The sequence below is a fragment of the Oncorhynchus nerka genome, linkage group LG27, assembly GCF_034236695.1.
Source record: "Oncorhynchus nerka isolate Pitt River linkage group LG27, Oner_Uvic_2.0, whole genome shotgun sequence".
Taxonomy (NCBI): Eukaryota; Metazoa; Chordata; class Actinopteri; order Salmoniformes; family Salmonidae; genus Oncorhynchus; species Oncorhynchus nerka.
The window spans coordinates 31,151,231-31,177,374 of record NC_088422.1 but is presented as its reverse complement, the minus strand read 5'-3'; the positions used below and the strand labels follow the sequence as shown (position 1 = coordinate 31,177,374).

General features: G+C 41.9%; 2 protein-coding genes across 2 annotated transcripts; one reads left to right on the top strand and one right to left on the bottom strand.

The window, feature by feature from the left end:
• Window positions 1–3,832: 3,832 nt before the first annotated feature.
• Window positions 3,833–7,956, bottom strand: LOC115111584 (ubiquitin-like protein 4A-A). The gene is made up of 4 exons (XM_029637772.2): window positions 7,780–7,956; window positions 7,236–7,341; window positions 6,317–6,519; window positions 3,833–4,476 (listed from the first exon to the last, which is right to left on the bottom strand). Exons 1-4 carry the CDS (start codon window positions 7,825–7,827, stop codon window positions 4,369–4,371), a joined length of 465 nt encoding a protein of 154 aa, XP_029493632.2. The 5' UTR covers window positions 7,828–7,956; the 3' UTR covers window positions 3,833–4,368.
• Window positions 7,957–8,379: 423 nt separating this feature from the next.
• Window positions 8,380–25,441, top strand: LOC115111583 (cGMP-dependent protein kinase 1-like). Its single transcript, XM_029637769.2, has 20 exons — window positions 8,380–8,746; window positions 9,006–9,212; window positions 10,821–10,944; window positions 11,198–11,364; window positions 12,453–12,566; window positions 14,775–14,880; window positions 15,055–15,118; window positions 15,492–15,569; window positions 15,787–15,881; window positions 16,419–16,484; window positions 16,713–16,784; window positions 17,027–17,123; window positions 18,586–18,725; window positions 18,996–19,085; window positions 19,246–19,387; window positions 22,260–22,423; window positions 22,528–22,650; window positions 22,750–22,812; window positions 22,906–22,972; window positions 25,030–25,441. The coding sequence occupies exons 2-20, from the start codon at window positions 9,029–9,031 to the stop codon at window positions 25,126–25,128; spliced, it is 2,055 nt and encodes a 684-aa protein (XP_029493629.2). The 5' UTR covers window positions 8,380–8,746; window positions 9,006–9,028; the 3' UTR covers window positions 25,129–25,441.
• Window positions 25,442–26,144: the final 703 nt, after the last annotated feature.

The window sequence follows — 26,144 nt, the reverse complement described above, 5'->3', positions numbered from 1 at the left end:
AGGCGGACGAGCCTAATGTATATGCCTATTCGTTGGGCACTTTTCAAATGGACAGCGACATAATTCAGAACATGGGCCGTTTTTACAGTATTCTCTCAGTGCACCAAGTCAGAACCGCAGGATAAATAACGGGGGCACATAAGCAGACAATGAAAGCTCTTACAATATTCAATGATTACATTTCTCTAACAGCTATAGGCTACATGTGCAACACCAAGTCAGAACACTAGGCTAAGTTCTGAGGGGGAGAGGATTTGTAGCTCAATTGGTAGAGTATGGCACTAGTAATGGCAGGGTAGTGGGATCGATTCCCGGGACCACCCATATATTGAGATGGACAAAATTCTTAGGGTGAGACACATAGGCTACTAACAGCTTACTACACAACATACACTTAGTATTACTTTCTTAGCTAGAGTATACATATCTCCCTGGCATATTACATCACTTATGCAGCAGCATACAATAAATATTTTTGGACTCACTGTTGTTGTCCTGTGCTCACTTGTACAGGAAGATGGCATGGTGGTCCACCTTGTAGACAAACTTGTGACACAGCCCTGCAGTGCTGTCTCACAATTGCCACTCAATTTAATGTGTGCTATCATTTTGGCAAGCACGTACCTATTCTCCTTTGTTTATTGGTTGTGAAGGTCGGGGCTTGTCTATACGCAGTGTCTAGCTGAGCCACAATTTTCCCCAGTAATCCCAGTTTAAAGGCCCTGAACAGCCATTCTGATAAATACTTTTTCTCTCATGGCTAACTATCAGGAAGTTTGAAAAGACAGGCTGAGTGGCCCGGAAGCTTATATTAATGAGTTGACTGACGGCTCTTTCAAACGTCTATGTCAAGCAACATGGATGCACTCAAAGAAACCAAGTTTGTATTCTGCTGTATTAACTCAAGTAATTTTTGCTCAAAGCTGACCTGTTTTGCATACCCTACCCTACCATGAGACATCCATGTCTTCATCACTGGAAAAGATAAATGGTTGAGTTTGATAAAATTAACAAATAGGGTTGTCAAACTATTAAAACATATCTTGAATGAAACAAAAGAAATTGTTTACATTATTTGACCTTTAATGTCTAAAAACATGAACGCTTTCGCGTATGTTGTAGCTTAGACCCTATTTGACATAACCTGAGGTATTTGTGTTGTGCCCGCCATCGGTTGAGAGACGGCATACTCTTGAATACAGTGTGGGTCTCATCATAGACTGTACATATCCCTTCAGACCATTGCAATTTAGCTGGTACATCATTTACATTTTCACTTCCAATTACTACCATAACGATGGCTGTCGGTCAACCCACAAATGTGAATGTATATTTGATGTATTATTTCAAAAGGTTTTCTTTGTAAGATTGACAGTATAATTTAAAACTACTAATATTCCCATTCAAGTCAAAATGTTCTGATGTGTGGACCTCCAAACATGTTTGTGCTACCTTTTCAATTTTATTCCCATTTCAGTACATTTATCAGCCAAAACATGACACCCACATGCTGTGTGTCAACCAATGGCAGACACAACACAAACACCTCAGATGATGCAAAATAGGGTTTAACCTAAAATATATGCAGAAATTAGTTTGTGGTTTTTAAACACATTTCTGGGAAATTATAGAATAGTTTGACAACCCTGATTGCAAGCTTTTAAATTATTATTTTAAATCAAACTCAACAGTGTATATTTTCCAGTGATGACGGAATATATGTCTCATTGGTGGGGAATCTAAAACGGGTCAACTTTGAGCACCTCTCTCCCCTAAATGTTTTGGCATTCAGGTCCAAAAAGTTACTTTCTGACCACTTCTACCATGTATGGAAAGTGTCATTCAAATCAAAGGGGTGCGGTTAAAAAGGGATTGAAATCAAATGGAACAACCCTACAACTAAACCTTTTAGACTGTGCTTACACAGGCAGCCCAATTCTGTTCCATTTGCCCAATTATTGCCAAAAGTCCAAAGAACAATAATTGGTCAAAAGGTTCAAATTGGGCTGTTTGTGTAAACAGCATAAGGCATTCCTTTCTATATTATGTAACATGGTCCCTTTGGTTGTCTCGAGGTGCATGTAGTGGTGAATTTACAGTTGTTGCAAATTTCACCCCTTTTTTTTTACTAGATCTGGGACACCGCACAGCAGGAGAAATTCCAGTCGTTGGGAGTTGCTTTCTATCAAGGTGCAAACTGTTGTGTCCTTGTGTACGATATTACCGCTCCCAACACCTTCAAACTCTTGAAAGCTGGCAAGATGAGTTCCTGATTCAAGTCAGCCCTCGTGACCCAGAGAACCTCCCCTTTGTTCTGCTCGGCAACAAAATTGACTTGGAGAACAGCCAGGTCTGTGCATTTGCCCAGATGTATGAATTATGTGAAGTTGTGCCATGTTGCATAGTTACCTCAGTTTTTGGTTTGCTGTGTGAAATGTCATTTGTAAATATTATATTATTGACCAGGTGATAACCAATCAAGCCCAGGCATGGTGTACAAGTAAGATCAGTACACCTCCTTCGAGACAAGTCCGAAGGAGGCCAATGTTGATCAAGCCTTCCAGACTATTTGCCTAAATATGCTGATTGAATTTAGATGTTAAACTAATGACAACTTTCACACTCGAACAATTGATTGATACAGATACAAACATGCATTCAAAGCTTTTTTTCATTCCACTTCTAGGAATCAGAAGTAGAGACTTATGATTTCCCAGATCAGACAGAGGGATGACACACCAGCCTCCTCCAGTGATGGCTACAGCTGTTGAAGGGAGGAAAAAGGATGAATATACACAATGATGTTTGATTGAGGGGGGTGGGACTACAAACATGTACATTCCTAGCATTTTGTCTTCCCATACGTGAGATATCAGATGAAAATGCAAATCTCCCTGTTTTTCTCTTCGAAGTTTGTTTTTTCTCCCCATATGACATGAACATCAGTTACATCAATTTCAGTCTTTTCACCAAGACAACTGGTTTTGTATTTGATATTCATCAGTCATGCCATAACCTATGTTATGTCGGGGAGACATCCAATGCCGATTCTACCTTATCAACGTGCCTTCCATTTTAGTTGTTTTCTGTGCTAGCTCACTGTGTTTGTCATGGCAGTCATAACTACCATTCTTCCTCTTTAAAGAACTTGGTGTCACATTGTCATTCTCACTTATCTGCACTACTATTGTATTTACTATTAAAGGAGGTTAATACTTACGTACAGCATAATTGCATGAACAATAGAGAAGAATTGGAAGACAGTTCTGAGCTGCTGATTTGAGTGTAGAAATGGAACTCAAGTGTGACAGTAGGTGGTGGGAGAGGAGACAACTCTCACTAGGAAATCCATTATGATCAGCAATTTGTGCTGTATCTCTCTAATATGGACAATGCAGTCAGAGGCAAATTCCTGTTATCAAGTCACATTGATTATACAAAACTGGACATCTTGTTAGATGCGAGCTGAAATAGCTTTTCCAAGCTAAGAATGATCAATATGCAGGCCAATGTGCACCCTGCTACCATAGATAAGGCAGAACGTCTCTCTCACACACAGACTTTATGTTTTGATATTTTTTAAACCATCCATGGGTATATATACACAAACACTGCATAATTATGCAGGTCCTCATCAAGTCTATATACAAAATGTATAAGGTTGTAAGTAGAAGTTAAATGCCCCTATATATTTAATATAAATTGCTAAATAACATCCTGATAAAGTTGAATAAAAAGGTGCAATTATGACAGCACTATTTGAGGTAGATTGTGCTTTCTTTCATACTAGGGCTAGGCCTATTGAGTTGTACTGTATTTAGAATTTAGGGAAAACAGTTACTTTCTTTTTTTAATGCTTGTATAAACACAATATTTACAAATCATACAATGGCTGCAAATGGCTGAACAGACAGGCACCACTCACCTTCTTACAGATAGTTTACAGAAAACATACCATCACTCATTTCAAACACATTGCTTATAAATAAGAACTTCCATAATTACTCAGTGTCCTCTTGTAGCATGATGTAGCAGCCACAGATAACTTTAGACCAACAGTCAAAAGGGATTGGCTCTCATTGCAGTCTTGATTTGATCAAGTGAAAATATCATATTAATTGAACTGGAATGACTGAAGAAAACAAAGAAAATAATAATTAAGCCAGGCTGTAATCTGGAAGCTTTGCAATAAGACCATAGTCAACAGTTCATTTAATCCCTGTACAATTAAACCTTTATCAGGCTGACACCGGGGATTCTCAGCATGAAGTCAATTTACACTGCAGCTTCCCTGCCATAATCTGTCAAAATTGACCCACCGCTCCTCTGGGAATCGCCAGAATACTGTCATGTCAGATAGGTAGGCCTTCAATCCATGTACGATGTGTCCATACCCTCACTGTCTGGGTGAAGCAGTCGCCCAGCCAGGCGTTCAATGTCATCCATGCTGAGTTGCCTAAGTGAACGTTCATAATCCTTAAAGAGAAAGCAGTGTTAATCAATAGCTAGAGAAATACACTGCTCAAAAAAATAAAGGGAACACTTAAACAACACAATGTAACTCCAAGTCAATCACACTTCTGTGAAATCAAACTGTCCACTTAGGAAGCAACACTGATTGACAATACATTTCACATGCTGTTGTGCAGGTGGAAATTATAGGCAATTAGCAAAACACTTCTCAGTTCCTATGCTTCCTGGCTGATGTTTTAGTCACTTTTGAATTCTGGCGGTGCTTTCACTCTAGTGGTAGCATGAGACGGAGTCTACAACCCACACAAGTGGCTCAGGTAGTGCAGCTCATCCAGGATGGCACATCAATGCGGGCTGTGGCAAGAAGGTTTGCTGTGTCTGTCAGTATAGTGTCCAGAGCATGGAGGCGCTACCAGGAGACAGGCCAATACATCAGGAGACGTGGAGGAGGCTGTAGGAGGGCAACAACCCAGCAGCAGGACCGCTACCTCCGCCTTTGTGCAAGGAGGAGCACTGCCAGAGCCCTGCAAAATGACCTCCAGCAGGCCACAAATGTGCATGTGCCTGCTCAAACAGTCAGAAACAGACTCCATGAGGGTGGTATGAGGGCCCGACGTCCACAGGTGGTGGTTGTGCTTACAGCCCAACACCGTGCAGGACGTTTTTAATTTGCCTGAGAACACCATGATTAGCAAATTCGCCACTGGCGCCCTGTGCTCTTCACAGATGAAAGCAGGTTCACACTGAGCACATGTGACAGACGTGACAGAGTCTGGAGACGCCGTGGAGAACGTTCTGCTGCCTGCAACATCCTCCAGCATGACCGGTTTGGCGGTGGGTCAGTCATGGTGTGGGGTGGCATTTCTTTGGGGGGCCGCACAGCCCTCCATGTGCTCGCCAGAGGTAGCCTGACTGCCATTAGGTACCGAGATGAGATCCTCAGACCCCTTGTGAGACCATATGCTGGTGCGGTTGGCCCTGGGTTCCTCCTAATGCAAGACAATGCTAGACCTCATGTGGCTGGAGTGTGTCAGCAGTTCCTGCAAGAGGAAGGCATTGATGCTATGGACTGGCCCGCCTGTTCCCCAGACCTGAGTCCAATTGAGCACATCTGGGACATCATGTCTCTCTCCATCCACCAACGCCACGTTGCACCACAGACTGTCCAGGAGTTGGCGGATGCTTTAGTCCAGGCCTTGGAAGAGATCCCTCAGGAGACCATCCGCCACCTCATCAGGAGCATGCCCAGGCGTTGTAGGGAGGTCATACAGGCACGTGGAGGCCACACACACTACTGAGCCTCATTTTGACTTGTTTTAAGGACATTACATCAAAGTTGGATCAGCCTGTAGTGCGGTTTTCCATTTTAATTTTGAGTGCGACTCCAAATCCAGACCTCCATGGGTCGATAAATTTGATTTCCATTGATAATTTCTGTGTGATTTGGTTGTCAACACATTCAACTATGTAAAGAAAAAAGTATTTAATAAGAATATTTCATTCATTCAGATCTAGGATGTGTTATTTTAGTGTTCCCTTTATTTTTTTGAGCAGTGTATAAAATAATTCATACAGTACAAAAGTTGTTATAACTACACAGTTTCAGGTGAAAACATTCAGTGAATTATGTACTTCAGCGAAAGTAGAGGGATCTTTTTAAACACTTCATTGGTAATTATTGTAGCGTAGAAACAGCATTCATTGGGTGTGCATGAAAAGCAGCTGAAATACTCCGAAATCAGAATAATGCATTTCCCGAGTGTTTGGTTTTTGTTGGTGAGCATGATAAGCCCTATGGATATGGACCAACAACTGCCTACTCTTGTTAATGGAAATACTGTACCTTGACAAGTTGTTCTTGCACTTTAGCTGCATCTGCAGGACTGAAATGCTTCGCCAGGACAGTGGACAGAGTCTGCCACACCCCACCAACAGCACTGCTACTGCTAGCCATCCCAGCCACACCACTCCTCTCCCCCGCAGGACGAACCACCAAATTTAACTTGGCCTCTGGCCCAATGGAATAATCACTCAATCGGTGTTCATCTGAAAGGAAAATTGACAAAGATGTGTATAGCTTTGTAATATACATTGAGCATACAAACATTAAGAACACCTACTCTTTCCATGAAATCCACTTCAAATCAGTGTAGATGAAGGGGAGACAGGTTAAAGAATTTTTAAGCCTTGAGACATGGATTGTGTATGTGTGGCATTCAGAGGGTGAATGGACAAGACCAATTATTTTAGTGCCTTTAAACAGGGTTTGGTAGTAGGTGTAATGGTGCAGACGGTTTGTGTCAAGAACTGGTTGTCATCAAGGCAAAGGGTGGCTTGCTGCTGGATTTTTCACACAACAGTTTCCTGCATGTACCAAGAATGGTCCACCATCCAAAGGACATCCATCCAATTTGACACAACTGTGGGAAGCATTGGCGTAAACATTGGCCAGCATCCCTGTGGATGCTTTCGACACCTTGTCAAGTCCAGGACCTGGCGAATTGAGGCTGCTCTGAGGGGAAAAGTGGGGCATGCAACTCAATATTAGGAAGGTGTTCCTAAAGTTTGGTATACTCAATGTATGTACAAGTATGGATGTTACAAAGAGTATTCAAACATGCAGCGGGTCAATGTGTAGCTTGGTAGATTCAGTGACTTGACATCATCATACACAGTTGTCTACAACACCCCAGCTGTGTATGATTGTCATATGGCAGAGTCTAGGTAACTGGACTTTTCCGTTAACTAGTTGGTGTAGATACCTGCAAGGGCTTTCCCTTTGTAAAGCAATCGCTGCTGATTTGCAGGTATATTCAGACGTTCAGACACCAGTTCTTTCACAGTGGATACTTTTTCATCTTCTGTGACCTGAAATTGTGACAGATTAAACAACTGACATTTAATATTCGTGACTATATTGATGAGCTACTGCACAATTTTTATAATTGAACAAGTCTTCCTGACTTGAACGCGCACTAACGCCCTGAACCATAACTACAACGTTAGCTAGCGGTCTTCACTACTAGTACGAACAAGAAAGCTACAATAACTAGTTAGCTAGCTGACACTACATTTGTAGCCAGCTAGCTATCATTTCATTACGTTACAGCCCTGTTGTGAACAAGACAGTCCGTGGCTAACGTCAGCTAGCTACATTACAAAAAAATACAAATTTCTTTAAAAATGCTAACTAGCTAGTTTCCTAACTGTAACCTGTACTGAAGCCCGTGATCAAGGAAAACAACATTTGCAGCTAAGCTAGCCAGACATAGCCACCGGCTCTGAGCTGACTTTCGCTCTGCTTACCTGTACGTTGCACTCCTTTCCTTGAAGTGGTTTTACAGTTAAAATCATTGTATTGACTGTTTAATTAAGAACGATTCGACGTTATTATATCAGGTTTGTTGTTTCTTCCAACAGGCCGAACCTTATCAACAATCCATGTTCTAGTTACTTCCCTACTGCTTTTACTACTCAATATGTGCGTGCTGCCCCCTATTGTGTGGAGTATGTTCGACCGGTCACTTATGGGGCTGGAGAAATGTTACTCTCAAATGCATAGATGGAACTATTGGTGCAAGGATCATTTGTGCATGATGATATTAAAATTGTTTTAAAAAATGTCATCATGATCATTTTGTTATCGAGAGCATTACACAACTGTAATAGTATGTATTTATGTTATCGAGAGCATTACACAACTGTAATAGTATTTATTTATAACATTAGGTTATTATAAATGTTGAACCTGCTCATCAAATTCAGGAAAAACATCCTTAGATATAGCCTTTTTGCAATAGGGCTATGTGTACCACGATGCCAATTTGTAATATGATGACATGACATCCACGATTTTACCTACAATAAACTTTGGTTAACAAACACCCCCTTACTATTGAGCGAGTCATATGCAGGCTAATTAGGTACGAAAAACACTGAAAGAAGTGTGTCCCAATTAGGTACGAGAGCAATGTTGCGCGACGCGAGAGAACAGGGAATCTGAGAGCCAAGAGTAGCCTACTGGCGAGAGCGTTCAGGCGTCATCTATCCATCGTCTTTCTGTAGCTACAAACATCCAATCTTCACTGACAGTATTGCAAGTGCCTGTGCTGCACCTGTCCATAATTTTAAATCGAGCGAAAACAGAATCGAAAACAGTCAGCGACAGATGTGATTCGATTCTTTAAAACTAAAAGATAGACTATACTGCAGGCATTCGATTCTCAGACTTACATTTACATTTAAGACTTTCTTGCTGATGTCCTTCCGGTAGGTAAGTTATTTTACTTTGTGATTTATTTATTTTTTACTGTGAAGTTAAAGCTGAATGCGTGTATACTCTTAACAATTTGACATATTTTGTTGCGTACTATGCCTATTATTTCATCAACTGCAGCCTTAGTAAGAAATTAGTTTTTGAGCTGTCTTTTCAATCAAAGACAGACTAATTAGAATGTTCTGGAAATGCAACAAATAAAACATTTGCAATGTAACACACACTCTAAGTATCTCATAATTCCCTTGCCGATCAGCTCTGCACCGCTCTACAGAGGCAATGGGTACACTTCGAGACTTGCAGTTTGCCCTGCAACTGAAGATTGAGGAGCTTCGCCAGAGGGATACACTCATTGATGAGCTGGAGCTGGAGTTGGATGCCAAGGATGACTTGATTCGGAGGCTGCAGGGTGAACTGGACCGCCACAGGGCAACCATCACTCCCTCTTCTGGAGCTATTGAAGGTAAAACATTATGCTAAAAGTATATCCACATTTCAGGCAATGTTTTTCTTTTATGCTCTTATACATCTTATTTATCACATACAGTGCCTTCAGAAAGTATTCACACCCCTTTACCTTTTCCACATTGTGTTGTGTAACAGTCTGAAATTAAAATGGATGAATTTGAGATTTTGTGTCACAGGCCTACTTATACAGATTAATTAAAAATGAAAAGCTGAAATGTCTTGAGTCAATAAGTAACCAACCCCTTTGTTATGGCAAGCCTAAATAAGTTCAGGAGTAGAACTGTGCTCAACAAGTCACATCATAAGTTACATGGACTCACTCTGTGTGCAATAATAGCATGGTTTTTGAATGACTACCTAATCTCCACACATACAATTATCTGTATGGTCCCTTAGTCGAGCAGTGAATTTTAAACACAGATTCAACCACAAAGACCTGGGAGGTTTTCTGATGCCTCACTTGGGGCGGCAGGATAGCCTAGCGGTTAGAGCGTTGGACTAGTAACCGGAAAGTTGCAAGTTCAAATCCCTGAGCTGACAAGGTTCAAATCTGTCGTTCTGCCCCTGAACAGGCAGTTAACCTACTGTTCCTAGGCCGTCATTGACTTGCCTAGTTAAATAAAGGTAAAATAAACAAAGAAGGGCACCTATTGGTAGATGTGTAAAAAAACAGACATTCCCTTTGAGCATGGTGAAGTTATTCATGACATAAACACCCAGTCACTACAAAGATACAGGCGTCCTTTTTAACTCAGTTGCCGGAGAAGAAGGAAACCGATCAGGGATTTCACCATGAGGCCAATGGTGACTTTAAAACAGTTACAGAGTTTAATGGCTGTGATAGGAGAAAACTGAGGATGGATCAACAACATTGTAGTTACTCCAAAGAAGGAAGCCTGTACAGAACTAAAACAACAAAAACATTGACAAAGAAATTAGCATTATGTTTTGGGAAAATCTAAGACGTAAAATGGATGTCTAGTAATGATGAACAACCAACTTGACAGAGCTTGAAGAATAAAACAAATAATAATGTGCAAATATTGTACAATCCAGCTGAGCAAAGCTCTTGAAGACTTACCCAGAAAGACACTGCCAAAAGTGATTCTAGCATGTATTGACTCAGGGGTGTGAATTCTTATGTAAATTAGATATTTCATTTTCAATACATTTGCAAAAAACATTTCAGGTTGTCATTATGGGGTAGTGTGTGTAGATGGGTGAGAAAATAAGTCAAGGGGTATGAATACTTTCTGAAGACGCTGTATTTCTATATGTGCCAACACAGGATACATTGTATTGAGTGTCTGAATATTATGATTTTTTTCTTTTTTCTTTATTTAACTAGGCATGTCAGTTAAGAACAAATTCTTATTTACAATGACAGCCTGTCGGGGAATAGTGGGTTAACTGCCTTGTTCAGGGGCAGAACGACAGACTTTTACCTTGCCAGCTCGGGATTTCGATCCAGCAACGCTCTAACCACTAGGCTACCTGCAAATACTCTACATTTGGCTATTTGTTGTTTTTAGACTTAAATTGTGCTCCTTATATGTTGCACAAAGAAGGTGAGCAGAGAAATATATTTATTTGCCTGTTTCAGGGCATTCTGCACAGTGTGAAGAGATCCAGAGAACCAGAAGAAAGACCATATTGTCAAAGCCCCTCACTCAGGATCCAAGGCAACATGCTTTGGCCACCTTGAAAAGCTACAACAAAAGCCAACAGTGAGAGAACACACTAAAGACACTGTTAGCCTTGGCAACATTCCCTTTTAACTGTTCCACTTGAGAAATGTGCTCCTAAAGGCCCTTAAGGCTGATCAAGTGGTACCTGCACAGACACAAACGTCAATAAGGATTTTCATTGATTTATACACACTGTATGAAACTTGGCTCAAGGCTTTAGAGCCTTTGTTGTCAAACACTAGCCACAGTGAAATTACTTATTGATTGCCTCACACACTCTTTACTCCTTCAGGTCACAGGAGCTGATTCAGACCTCCTTTTTAGAGAATGACTTTCTAAAGAACCTGGAAGGTGGGCAAATCCTGGCTATAATGGACTGTATGTACCCCACCACGGTCAACCAAGGCTGCTGCGTCATTCAAGAGGGAGACAGTGGAACTCTTGCCTATGTTCTAGAAGGTAACACGTTAAATCAACAGTGATTTAAAAGTGGTGAGTATAGTGTGGATTGACAATACAGTCACTTCAAGGTCCAAACCCCGTTGTCTTCTTGAATTTCCATGCATAGCCCCACTCTCAAAAAGAGGACTTAAGTATACCCAAAGTTCCCAAGGTATAGTAATTGCTCAAGGTGTTTTGGTGAATGATTCTTTGAGCACTTGGTTCCACAATCTAAGAGCAGGCAGCTCTTGGTCTTTAATGTATGTTGGTTGTTCGTTTTTTAAAGTTTGCTCAGAGATATGCCCAGTAAATGTTACTCAAGTACACAAGTTGAGTTGGTATGCTTCTCTGTTAGTGCCGACACTGCTTTCTGGCGCAATGAGGGGGAATGTTAGAATGACCTGTTTCTGGAAGGAGAGAGGGAGAGATGGTGTTGTGCATGATAAGCGGCATACAAAATGTTTAATGTCAGACAGGGACAGGGCAAGAGGCCCATTCATGATCGGCCCTGGTTTGCAATGCTCATTGATGCTGGAGCTCAGGCATTTCTCCTGCTACCCTCATATCTGATGTGACAGGCAATCGGGCACGGTTGTCCAATTTGCTTTTCTTGTTACCTGAGCCCTAGACTGTTTCTGTTTCTGCTGTGCTGTTGTAGATGAAAGTGTCTCTACCTGACACATGGCATATCTCAGACAGCTGCGTTCATCTGATTGTGTCAGTCACACTCCCTGCACCTGCAGCTGGGTGAGGGGGGCTGAGCTAACGTGTGGTCACACCTCCTCAGCTGCCACCCTGCTGTTTGTATGGACGCCTCAGACTGCCATCACCATTCTTTACCATCCTCCTCTGAAGGAGATCAAACAGCAACTGCACTGTCATACACACACATAGTCTAACACGCATATGCCAATGCTATAAACACACACATGCAAACATAAACATGCACAAAGGTAAACACATACATGCATTCTTAAACACAAGGATGCCACATATTGCTGCAACATCACTGGTGCACTTTGATTTTAAGCATTTGTAATCTGTTGATAACAATATATTCTGTATTTGCTGCATTGCGTATTTGTGTTTAAATGGGCATTTAACAGAGGGGAAGATGGAGATGACCAAGGATGCCAAGAAGCTTCTCACAATTGAACCAGGAAAAGTGTTTGGAGAATTGGCACTCCTGTACAGCTGCACCTACACCTACACTATATCAGGTACTGGAGCGTTGTGTATGGAGTGCTGTGTAGTGTGGTTGTTCTATTCCTTTTGTAACAACAGCTGAAGTGAATGCAAAACATGTTGTCTTGAAATCCTTCCACAATTCTGCTGTGCTTGGATTGATTTTTCATTGGCCTAAAAAAATGATTGTTCAAGAGAGCATCACCATCACAGACCAGCCTATTCATCACAGCTGTGTAGATTTGGTGTCAGATTGGGAAGTTCTGTAGAATTTCAAATCAAAATAACTTTTTCAAACACTACATCACAGCTTCAAACACTCCTCTCCTCTGAGATGTGTGGAATAAGAAAACACATCTTAAATTACCTGACTGCCTAACTCATCTTCATTCTCAGCTCTCCTACTATTTATACCATTTACTTGGAAATGGAAATTAACATACGCACATATGTATAATGATATATCAAAACAACACATTTTATTTGGTTATACATTTTCTCTTTATTGATTTCACTGCATTTTTCCTCATGACTGAAAAAAATATCCTCTCAACAAGACCTATTATTGCTCAGTGACTTGCAGTTGATTTTCTCAATGGAAAATGAAATGTGTGCTATCGTCTCTCTACACTGTCTGTGCCCATAGCCCACTGGGAAATGCAGCCACTGCTGCTCACATCTGACCTGCTTTCACAAAGAAATAGGTTGACAGAATGGACAGAATCAGTGCAAATGAAAAAAATCTGTTCATTTCTCCCCCTCTTATAGTGTTTCCTTTGTCATCCTCCTGTCCTCTTTTCCACTGTGCCACCATGTCCATTTTCTCTTTCAGGGCATTGCCGGTTTCCTGTTTAATTGTATAGTACATTTATCTTTCAGTCAATCTCCCTCTCCCTATCTGTTCTCACAGCAACATATACATTTATGTTCCTGGCCTTTTCTCTTTCTTCTGTATGCACTCTTCCCAACCCATTCCCTGGTTCTCCTGGCTGACCTGAAATGACTTTTTCTCTTTGTTGCCATCAAAGAACATCAATAAAGCTTTCTATCCTGTAGTCTAAAATCACTGTAACAGTAAGAGGTTTAGGTGAAAAAATGTGTTCCCTGATTTGACATTCATGGTCACACAGGATGTTCTTCCCAGAAAATGGCAAAGAGTATGACATTTAAAAGGGTTAGACTAATATCTGACATTCAAATTTTAGACTCAAATATACACGTTACAATTCCCACCAAATGGGTTAACCCTATTGGCACGATAGGGTGTTTGCCTTTTCACATCAGTGACGTCGCTTCCCTGCCTGTCTGCCCTGCCGTTCGGTACATTGGTGTCAGAAATGGGATGGCAGTTGTCGAGACCATCGGAACACATGACCAGACGCGTGAAGGGGCTGCGGTAGTGATGAAGCACGGGGACGTGCCTTTCCGTTCGAAGGCAGCAGTGTAGTGACCCTTGCTATATGAGCCAAGTTAGAATTCCCACCAAGTGGGATAACCCTACTGGCGCAATGCGTAGGCCAGCGACCCGGGTTCACTTCCCTGCCGTTCGCTACAATACGTACCATATAAAGATAACAATGGCATGTTGATTTCCCACCGTGCTTTCATTACCAACTTAAATAATGGCATGATTGGGAGGGGAAGGACTAGATGGATTGGAGTTGTATGGCCAGTACAGGACGGAGCCTCCTGCTGAATCAATTAATCTGGATCATTATTAATTTACAACATCTCTATCAGAGTTCCATTACTGTCTGCCCACAGAACAGACAAAGGAAGAGAGGAAGGCTGCGTGGGGAATGTAATCTAGAATCTGTCCTCCTTATTCTTTTATCTATAACACTTTCAGAGAAAGGAACACAAACACTCAGACATTCCTTTTAAGAGTACAGGAAACATTTATAGTAGTGTTATGTAACTGTGTTTCTAGGAGTACATTGTTTGTAGAGCCTCGTTTGCAAACCCGGCCTTGACATCTATTTATAGACATGAAAATGTTGTGAAATAGAAGACATTTGCTAAGTCCCATAGCCTTACATTGTAATATAACAGAGGGGACTATCTATAATACTAACATAAACTGTAAGGGTAAGAATTCAAATGTCCACTCAACACACATACGGTATACTCACAGAATACAGAATACATTCATCCCTAACGAGATTTCTGTTTCTTCCTACCACTGCTCTTGACATTGTGTGATTTGGAAGATCTTCTTTACCATTCTCTGTCTTTCTCTGCAGCCCTAAAACACAGCATGTTGTGGGTCATTGACCGGCAGAGCTTTCAGACCATCATGGTGCAGAGTGGCCTCAGCAGACTGGCCGAGTTCAGAGAGCTCCTCTGCAGGTCAATACCACCCTCATCACTACACAAGGAAAATACATATCTGTGTAAAATTGAAAATGCATATTTGTGTAGAATTGACACTAATCTACAATCTACGCGACTATAGTAGAATCGTTCAAATGTAATATGTTGTGAGTCAGTCGTCCTGCTGTTTGTGTGTTTGTCTGGCTGCAGAGTACCCTTCCTGCGCTCGCTGCCAGAGGATGTGCTCATGAAAGTGTCTGATATTCTGGAAGAGGTACAGAACATGAATCTATTATACACATTCACTCCTCAGATTCACTAACGCAACATGCTGTAGAAAAGCCATGTTCCACAAACAGAATCTAGCTAGCTAATCATTTTCGTATGTCTTCCAAATAATTATTATCCATCTGCTATGCATTCTCTGTGGACAGTTTACAGGTGTATTTGCATTGCATTGGCGGCCTAATCAGGTTGGCACAGAGACAAAAGATCTGTGTTGATTGGTTGGTGATGTACACATGATAGGATTCTCAACATCTCACATGCTACATATCCCTTCTCCCCCTGCCATCATACTTTTATTTCTAACTCCCGTCACTCTTTTTCCCACCTATCCACCATCTCTCACCTGTCTGTCTCAACAGAGTCGCTACAGTGAAGGTGATTATATTATTCGCCAGGGTGCCACAGGGGACACGTTCTACATCATCAGTAGTGGCCAGGTAAGGATGAGGATGGCTGAACCTTACCTTGAACTCAATAAACAAGCTTCAACTAGTGGAGGACAGAAATAGGCATCTGCAGGGGTTAGTCTGACACAACAACTGTACTGGCACAGATGGTGCTAATTAATCCGTGCATCGCCACATTTCAAAGATGGCGTGAAAGAGACAAGACAGACAAGCAGTCTCTGCCCCCTCTATCTGCCTCCCGACCTAGGTGAAGGTGACAGAGAACAAGTCAGCCGATGAAGAGGCAGTACTCCTGTCAACTCTCTCTGAGGGCCATTGGTTTGGAGAGAAAGCACTGAGGGGGTGAGAAACAGTAATACATCATGTGCTTTTATCCAAATATCTTTTATACAGCAGCTTACATTCCTACACATTACATGGCTTGATATACATTGACATACTAGCTCTCTCGTATCACAAATCTCAATAACCACTAGACAGTTGTAGTTACAGAGTAATAGAACATACATACCATCATACTATATGTATAATTCAGCTATCACTAAGCCAATATTGTCCAAGTTTGATTGACGGAATCATGTGGGGAATGAGACGTACTCTCCCTATGTGATTGCATTTTGCTCATCATGTTGTCCCTCATAATCAACTACAATCATTAGGACAGTGTGAGCTAGTGACAACATGCAAATTCATAATGGAACTATCGAGGTCAATGGATTCGAGAAAATGATAGTAATAAAAGCAACACGGGTCTCACAGATTTCAAGAGAATATTCTGAGCGATAACATTTTCTGTCTGCATGGTGTCAGTGCTGTTGTCATTTATTGCAATGCCATTTTGATAACCTTTCAATTACAAAACTTTTGTTTGATTTCCAGAGAGGATGTGCGGACAGTGAATGTCATTGCTGCTGGTGATGTCACATGCCTGGTTGTGGATAGAGAGTAAGTGATTTGTTTAGACTATGGCATGATTATTTGAGAATGTTGGATATTCTGCTTCAATCGTATTTGTAGAATGATGTAGTACATATCTCCAACATGCACACAATGACCCACCACAGTGACCCCCAAGCACACAGTGCCAGTATAGTTTTCATAAGCCACTTTGTTATGATGTGAAAATTGTTAAAAATGTTTTAAGTGACCTAAGACCATATCATCTTTCATCAGGTCTTTCAAAAAGATCATAGGTTTGGTAGAGGACAGTCATAATGTGCACAAGAGCAGCGAACTCAAAGTCCAGTAAGTAGCAACTGAAACTATAGGTAACACTTTCCAGCCAACAGGTATATTGCGTTTGTACTTGTTATAAGCATGGTATAAACCTTTATAATGTCTTATCATAAGGCTTACATGTTTTGTCTCTCTAGCTCTCTGTTTATATTTTAATGAGCCTTGATCGAAATGAACCATTTTTATGGATTTAACCTTTATTTAGAACAAGTAAAGCAACATTGGCTAATTCATCTTTTCCATGTGTGCAGGTCAGAGGAAGATGCAGCTCTCCTATCCAACGCCTCTCTCAGAGATTTCCAGGTCATCTGTAACCTAGGAGAGGGAGAAACGGGTCATTCAGAGCTGGTGAGTTGTTTCAAGTTGTATTAGTAGTATGTACGGGATATGCATGGAATACATCATCCAAGGAAATGCTTACTTGCAGGTTCCTTCTTGACAATGCAACAACAATAAAAAATAATAAAAGATAAGAATACAAACAGAGTAAATGGCTCAGTAGAAAAGAATAAACATTTTAGCATAAGTATTATACAGGAAGGCACAATTTATAGTCCAATATTTACATGTGTATTGGGGAAGGGGGACAGTGTATAAACTGAGCCATATAATAAGAGTCTGTTAGCAGCATTTGTGTGTGTGTAGCATGAATGTATATGCGTGTGTGTATGTCTGTCTGGGTGTGTGCATGACTGAGGGAATGTGTGCTAAGGTGCGGAGAGTCAGAGCAGATGGTCAGTTCAATTCAAGTGTTCAGCAGTCTGATGGCTTGTAGATAGAAACTGTCTCTGAACCTGTTGGTATCAGACCTCATGCTCCGATACCGTCCTGCAGTCCCGTTGATGTGGATCAGGTCAACAATCAACTCCTTTGTTTTTCTGACGTTGAGGTCTTTGTCATGTCACCATAATGCCAGTTCACTTACCTCCACCCCATAGGGTGACTTGTCGTTGTTGGTTATCAGCAAACTTGATGATAGAGTTGGTGTCGTGCAAAGCCACGCAGTTGTGTGTGAACAGGGAGTACAGCAGAGGACTGAGGACACACACCTGGGGGGCCCTGTGTTAAGTGAGTGTAATCACTTGGGCGTCCGGAGCAGTGAGAGTATTCCTGAATGGTTGGGTATTGTCTACCTCGAAGCGAGCATAGAATGTGTTAAGCTTGTCTGTGAGGGAGACTTCGGTGGGCAACGTACAGCTAGAGTTGCCATTGTGACACGAGTCTGTGTTGTCGACCATCAATTCAAGTTTGAGTCTGTATTGTCGTTTTGCGTCCCGAAGGTATTGAGCTCGTACCTGCTTGTCTTGTACGCGCTATGCACAACCGAGTCATCGGGGTTCGTTCTGCTGACATTGAATGCTGAATTACGGGCTCTCAGCATTGTACGGATATCGCCGTTCATCCATGGGTTTTGGATGGGGTATGTCCGGATTATTATTGTGGGTACAACATCATCAACACATATCCTAATGAAACCTGTGACTGACAATGTATATTAATGTCGATGGATGAGTCCTGGGTGGATGAATCTTTGAACATATTCCAAGCATTATTCTCAAAACAATCATGCAGCATTGAGTCTGCCTCCTCTGTCCAGCGCCTCACTATTCTCTGTGTTGGTGACTCCCTCTTGAGTTCCTGCTTGTAGGCGGGGAGTAGGAATACCGACGTGGTCTAATTGGCCGAAGTTGGGAGTAAGTAGTGGGTCAAGCTTGAAACTGTGTCAGTAAATCCCAGTGCATTATTGTCTGGTTTCCATGTTGCTTTTAATGGATTAACCTACATGTTGATGTTTTTGCATTCCTTCTAGGTACAGCTTAAGACAAACATCAACTGCCCGTTCACCATGAGGGTGTTGAGGAAGCATCAGATCCTAAGCACTGCTCAACAGGAGTGCATCCTGAGGGAAAGACACATCCTCATGGCAGCTCATAGTCCATTCATCGTCAGGTGTGCTGTGCACCCAACCACCAGCCAAATATACCTAGGCCGGGATTCAATCCTATCGAGGGTTATAGGCATTGCGGCTTAGGCAATGTTCTCATGTTCACGGAGTTCTCATTCACTGTATAAACGCTGCATATTTCGGCTCAATTTATTTTTTTAAACTCAACGCCTATCACCTGTGATCAGACTGAATCCTTGTACTAATCTTAGACTGGTTGACTCACTATATGCTTATCAACTGGATAACACCTGTGTCTTCTTTGCCACTCCTAGGTTACACCGTACCTTCCGAGATGCAAAGTGCCTGTACATGCTGACAGAAGCTTGTTTAGGTGGTGAGCTCTGGAATCTACTGAAAGACAGGTACTGCTAACTTCACTACTGTCTACTACATGTTCTTTTTTATATTTTACAGTATGGATTTTATAACTGAATTGATAGCGTTTGAATTCTTATTTTTAGGGCACAACATCAGTATGTCCCACTTTCTAATCCCTATTGTGCTCTTGCTCCTACATTTCAGAGGCTCGTTTGATGACAGTAGCACACGTTTTTACACTGCCTGTGTTGTTGAGGCCCTTATCTTCCTGCACCACAACAATATCACATACAGGGATCTGAAGCCTGAGAATGTAGTTCTTGACCAGCGTGGATATGCCAAAGTGGTAACATGACTAGAGCTCCTTTCACTGCATTTCAAACCCACACAAGATGGAGGGGTATATTCTTAGAATATATTATAGTAATTGTCAATTTTGCACAAGGTTACACAAAGAAATTACAGTACTTTCAAAGGTTACATTTACAGTGCATTCGGAAAGTATTCAGACCCCTAGACTTTTTCCACATTTTGTTACGTTACAGCCTTATTCTAAAATGTATTAAATACACTGCTCAAAAAAATAAAGGGAACACTAAAATAACACATCCTAGATCTGAATGAATGAAATATTCTTATTAAATACTTTTTTCTTTACATAGTTGAATGTGCTGACAACAAAATCACACAAATTATCAATGGAAATCAAATTTATCAACCTATGGAGGTCTGGATTTGGAGTCACACTCAAAATTAAAGTGGAAAACCACACTACAGGCTGATCCAACTTTGATGTTATGTCCTTAAAACAAGTCAAAATTAGGCTCAGTAGTGTGTATGGCCTCCACGTGCCTGTATGACCTCCCTACAACCCCTGGGCATGCTCCTGATGAGGTGGCGGATGGTCTCCTGAGGGATCTCCACCCAGGCCTGGACTAAAGCATCCGCCAACTCCTGGACAGTCTGTGGTGCAACGTGGCGTTGGTGGATGGACATGATGACATGATGTCCCAGATGTGCTCAATTGGATTCAGGTCTGGGGAACGGGCGGGCCAGTCCATAGCATCAATGCCTTCCTCTTGCAGGAACTGCTGACACACTCCCGCCACATGAGGTCTAGCATTGTCTTGCATTAGGAGGAACCTAGGGCCAACCACAAGGGGTCTGAGGATCTCATCTCGGTACCTAATGGCAGTCAGGCTACCTCTGGCGAGCACATGGAGGGCTGTGCGGCCCCCCAAAGAAATGCCACCCCACACCATGACTGACCCACCGCCAAACCGGTCATGCTGGAGGATGTTGCAGGCAGCCAAACGTTCTCCACGGCGTCTCCAGACTGTCACGTCTGTCACATGTGCTCAGTGTGAACCTGCTTTCATCTGTGAAGAGCACAGGGCGCCAGTGGCGAATTTGCCAATCTTGGTGTTCTCTGGCAAATGCCAAACGTCCTGCACGGTGTTGGGCTGTAAGCACAACCCCCACCTGTGGACGTCGGGGCCTCATACCACCCTCATGGAGTCTGTTTCTGACCGTTTGAGCAGACACATGCACATTTGTGGCCTGCTGGAGGTAATTTTGCAGGGCTCTGGTAGTGCTCCTCCTGCTCCTCCTTGCACAAAGGCGGAGGTAGCGGTCCTGCTGCTGGGTTGTTGCCTTCCTACGGCCTCCTACACGTCTCCTGATGTACTGGCCTGTCTCCTGGTAGTGCCTCCATGCTCTGGACACTACGCTGACAGACACAGCAAACCTTCTTGCCACATCTCGCATTGATGTGCCATCCTGGATGAGCTGCACTACCTGAGCCACTTGTGTGGGTTGTAGACTCCGTCTCATGCTACCACTAGAGTGAAAGCCCCGTCAGCATTCAAAAGTGACCAAAACATCAGCCAGGAAGCATAGGAACTGAGAAGTGGTCTGTGGTCCCCACCTGCAGAACCACTCCTTTATTGGGGGTGTCTTGCTAAATGCCTATAATTTCCACCTGTTGTTTATTCCATTTGCACAACAGCATGTGAAATTTATGGTCAATCAGTGTTGCTTCCTAAGTGGACAGTTTGAATTCACAGAAGTGTGATTGACTAGGAGTTACATTGTGTTATTTAAGTGTTCCCTTTATTTTTTTGAGCAGTGTAGTTTCCCCCCCTAATCAATCTACACACAATACCTGGCGACTCTACCATGAGGGATGTGACCAAGAACCTGATGGTCTCTCTGACAGAGGTCCAGAATTCATCTGTGAAGATGGGAGAACATTCCAGAAGGACAACCATCTCTGAAGCACGCCACCAATCAGGCCCTAATGGTAGAGTGGCCCACTTGGAGTTTGCCAAAAGACACATAAAGACTCTCAGACCATGAGAAACAAGAGTCTCTGGTCTGATGAAACCAAGATTGAACTCTTTGGCCTGAATGCCAAGCGTCACGTCTGGAGGAAACCTGGCACCTACGGTGAAGCATGGTGGTGGCAGCATCATGCGGTGGGGATGTTTCTCAGCAGCAGGGACTGGGAGACTAGTGAGGATCGAGGGAAAGATGAACGGAGCAAAGTACAGAGATCCTTGATGAAAACCTGCTCCATAGCGCTCAAGACCTCAGACTGGGGCGAAATTTCACCTTCCAACAGGACAACGACCCTAAGCACACAGCCAAGACAACGCAGGAGTGGCTTCGGGACAAGTCTCTGAATGTCCTTGAGTGACCCAGCCAGAGCCCAGGCTTGAACTCGAACGAACATCTCTGGAAAGACCTGAAAATAGCTGTGCAGCGACACTTCCCATCCGACCTGACGGAGCTTGAGAGTATCTGCAGAGAATAATGGGAGAAACTTCCCAAATACAGGTGTGCCAAGCTTGTAGCGTCATACCCAAGATGACACAGGGCTGTAATCACTGCCAAAGGTGCTTCAACAAAAAACTGAGTAAAGGGTCTAAATACTTATGTAAATGTCATATTTCCGGTTGTTTTTGTTTTTATACATTTTCAAAAAATTTGAAAAACCTGTTTTTTTCTTTGTCATGATGGGGTGTTGTGTGTAGATTGATGAAGAAAAAACCCAATATAATACATTTTAGAATAAGGCTGTAACGTAACAAAATGGGGGGGAAAAATCAAGGAGTCTGAATAATCTATGGAAAATATCACTTTGGAAAATATATGTTATGGATCCATTGAGAGACTGAACATCCATATTCATGACTTGACTGTGCTACTATTCCTAGGTGGGGTTTGGTTGTGCTAAAAGAGTGGGCTTGGGTAAGAAAACTTGGACGTTCTGTGGCACACCTGACTATGTGGCCCCTGAGATGATCCTGAACAAGGGGCACAGTGTGTCTGCAGATCTCTGGTCTCTAGGCGTCTTCGTGTTTGAACTGCTGAGTGGAAGGTGCGATTATAAGACAGTCCATTGCTCTCCAGAGTTCCAGTTTTTTGTTCTTTCCTCTGTCAGTCATTCTCATAGATGTCTCTTCCCAATCTTTACCTTTCCAGTCTCCCATTCTGTGGCCCTGATCCTATGAAGACTTTCACAGCCACCATCCGTGGGATTGACCTGGTTGAATTCCCAAAAACCATCAGTAAGAGTGCCTCAAGCCTGATCAAGAAGCTCTGCAGGTGTGACACATTTAGAAATGTCTGAAAACAGACATTCATTGTATCACACTTCCTCAGCTATTAGTTGTGTGTCATGATGACTCTGTCCTGGTCTCTCAGGAACAACCCTGCAGAGAGACTGGGGAACCAGAGAAACGGGGCCAAGGACATCCAGAAGCACAAGTAAGATGAAAGGCTGAGATGAAAACATCAGACTGTGTCACTGTCATCTATATAGCAGCAGCGTATAGTCTGTTAACTTGTTTTTTCTTTCAGGTGGTTTGAAGGTTTCAACTGGGAAGGACTTCGCAAAGGCACTTTGTCTCCCCCAATCATACCGAAAGTAAGTACTTGGCAGAGCTACAGTTGAAGTCGGAAGTTTACATAGACCTTAGCCAAATACATTTAAACTCAGTTTTTCACAATTCCTGACATTTAATCCTAGTAAAAATTAGCAAAATGGCTTAAGGACAACAAAATCAAGGTATTGGAGTGGCAATCACCAAGCCCTGACCTCAATTCCATAGAAAATTTGTTGGTAGAACTGAAAACTTCTGTGCGAGCAAGGAGGCCTACAAACCTGACTCAGTTACACCAACTCTGTCAGGTTGAATGGGCCAAAATTCACCCAACTTATTGTGGGAAGCTTGTGGAAGGCTACCCAAAACATTTGACCAAAGTTCAACAATTTAAAGACAATGCTACCAAATACTAATTGAGTGTATGTAAACTTCTGACCCACTGGGAATATGAAAGAAATAAAAACTGAAATAAATCATTCTCTCTACTATTATTCTGACATTTCACATTCTTAAAATAAAGTGGTGATCCTAACTGACCTAAGACAAGGAATTTTTACTAGGATTAAATTTCAGGAATTGTAACGATCGTTGTCCTCCTCGGATGAGGAATAGGAAGGATCAGACCAAAACGCAGGGTGGTAAGTGTCCATGTTAATTTTAATAAATGAACACGAGACAGCGCGTGTGAACAAAACAGTTCTGTAAGGTGAAGACGCACAAAACAGAAAACAACTACCCACAAACACAGGTGGGAACAGGCTACCTAAGTATGGTTCTCAATCAGAGACAACGATAGACAGCTGCCTCTGATTGGGAACCATACCAGGCCAGACACAGAAATACAAAACATAGAATGCCCACCCCATCTCACGCCCTGACCAAACCAAAAATAGAGACATAAAAAAGGAACTAAGGTCAGGACGTGACAGGAATTGAGAAAACTAAGTTTAAATGTATTTGGCTAAGGTATATGTAAACTTCCGACTTCAACTCTATATAGTACTAGTCAAAAGTTTGGACACACCTACTCATTCCAGGGTTTTCATCATTTTTACAATTTTTTTACATTGTAGAATAATAGTGAAGACATCAAAACTATGAAATAACACATCTGGAATCATGTAGTAACCAAAAAAGTGTTAAACAAATGAAAATATTTTATATTTGAGATTCTTCAAAGTAGCCACCCTTTGCCTTGATGACAGCTTTGCACACTCTTGGCATTTTCTCAACCAGCTTCATGAGGTAGTCACCTGGAATGCATTTCAATTAACAGGTGTGCCCTGTTAAAAGTTAATTTGTGGAATTTCTTTACTTAATGCGTTTGAGCCAATCAGTTGTGTTGTGACAAGCTAGGGGTGTTACACAGAAGATAGCCCTATTTGGTAAAAGACCAAGTCCATATTATGGTAAGAACAGATCAATTAAGCAAAGAGAAATGACAGTCCATCATTACTTTAAGACATGAAGGTCAGTCAATCCGGAAAATGTCAAGAACTTTTAAAGTTTCTTCAAGTGCAGTTGCAAAAACCATCAAGCGCTATGATGAACCTGGCTCTCATGAAGATCGCCACAGGAAAGGAAGACCCAGAGTTACCTCTGCTGCAGAGGATAAGTTCATTAGAGTTACCAGCCTCAGTAAGGGCTATGTGACCAAGAAGGAGAGTGATGGAGTGCTTCATCAGATGACCTGGCCTCCACAATCACCCGACCTCAACCCAATTGAGATGGTTTGAGATGAGTTGGACCACAGAGTGAAGGAAAAGCAGCCAACAAGTGCTCAGCATATGTGGGAACTCCTTCAAGACTGCTGGAAAAGCATTCCATGTGAAGCTGGTTGAGAGAATGCCAAGCATGTGCAAAGCTGTCATCAAGGGTGGCTACTTTGAAGAATCTAAAATATTTTGATTCCATATGTGTTATTTCACAGTTTTGATGTCTTCCCTATTAATCTACAATGTCAAAAATAGTAAAAAGAATGAAAAACCCTTGAATGAGTAAGTGTGTCCAAACTTTTGACTGGTACTAAAATAATCATATGTTGACTATATTTATACTTGCATATTGTATTTTACCATTAAAAATATTATTTTTTCAGTTCATCAGTCACTTGGAGGACAGCAAATTGGACCCCTTCACTGACATCCTTGAGGACTCACCAGCTGTTGAGGACTCAGATTGGGACATAGATTTCTGATTGAACAATATAATGCTGATCTGGGTTGAATCCTACACATGATCTGATACGAAAATAGTTTTTGGTACTGGAAATAAATTAAACCGAAGAGACAGAGCAATGTAATGCAATTGTGTTCAGCGTTCTTTTATTTCAACGGGTTAGAATTTTTTGTAATGACATATTTTGTGAACTAGTAAAGAAGTGAATGTTGTTAGCTGTTCCTGTATTATGATATTTCTTACTTTGTATTATTGTTTTACCAAAAGTGTTATGTAGGCATTTTCAATTCATAAACATATGAGTCAACATCTGAATATTTGTAAGTAAATAAACAAACAAATAATAATCTGAGCTTTATCATGTGTATTCAATAACTGGTTGTTAAATCATAGGGTGTTATAAAACACTTTAATGGTTTTGTTTTTTAAATCACCTTTGTGATTTGTTGAGTTGAGATATGAAGTGCTTTACGAATTCAATAGCTTTTTTTCTCTCATTATCATTTATTTCAAGAGCAATAGACTAGCTGCAGACCTCATCTCTCAGGCCCCTCATCTCTCAGGCCCCTCTCTATACTTCCACGTACTGGAGACCTCATCTCTCAGGCCCCTCTCTATACTGCCACATATTGGAGACTTCATCTCTCAGGTCCTTCTCATCGCTCAGGCCCCTCAGTGACGAACCGCCCAGGAAAAACGAATCCCCTCTTTCAAAAGGCTGTTGGATGTGTAACAGTATAACTTTAGACAGTCCCCTCGCCCATACCCGGGCGCAAACCAGGGACCCTCTGCACCACACCAACAACAGTCACCCTCGAAGCATCGTTACCCATCGCTCCACAAAAGCCGCGGCCCTTGCAGAGCAAGGGGAACCACTACTTCAAAGTCTCAGAGCAAGTGACGTCACCGATTGAAACGCTATTTAGCGCGCACCACCGCTAACTAGCTAGCCATTTCACATCCGTTACAGATGCTTATCTTTCTATTGGCTCGTGACTACTTTATCGTTCTACGGGTCGCAGTGGCAGCCATTTT

Excerpts from the sequence above, each read along its gene's own strand:
- LOC115111584 (XM_029637772.2), bottom strand. The coding sequence starts at position 7,827 with ATGATTTTAACTGTAAAACCACTTCAAGGAAAGGAGTGCAACGTACAG. Across the intron at positions 6,520-7,235 it reads CAAAGGGAAAGCCCTTGCAG|ATGAACACCGATTGAGTGAT; the intron begins GTATCTACACCA and ends TTTTCCTTTCAG. Across the intron at positions 4,477-6,316 it reads TGCAAGAACAACTTGTCAAG|GATTATGAACGTTCACTTAG; the intron begins GTACAGTATTTC and ends TTTCTCTTTAAG.
- LOC115111583 (XM_029637769.2), top strand. The coding sequence starts at position 9,029 with ATGGGTACACTTCGAGACTTGCAGTTTGCCCTGCAACTGAAGATTGAG. Across the intron at positions 15,570-15,786 it reads ACATCATCAGTAGTGGCCAG|GTGAAGGTGACAGAGAACAA; the intron begins GTAAGGATGAGG and ends CTCCCGACCTAG. Across the intron at positions 16,485-16,712 it reads TGCCTGGTTGTGGATAGAGA|GTCTTTCAAAAAGATCATAG; the intron begins GTAAGTGATTTG and ends ATCTTTCATCAG.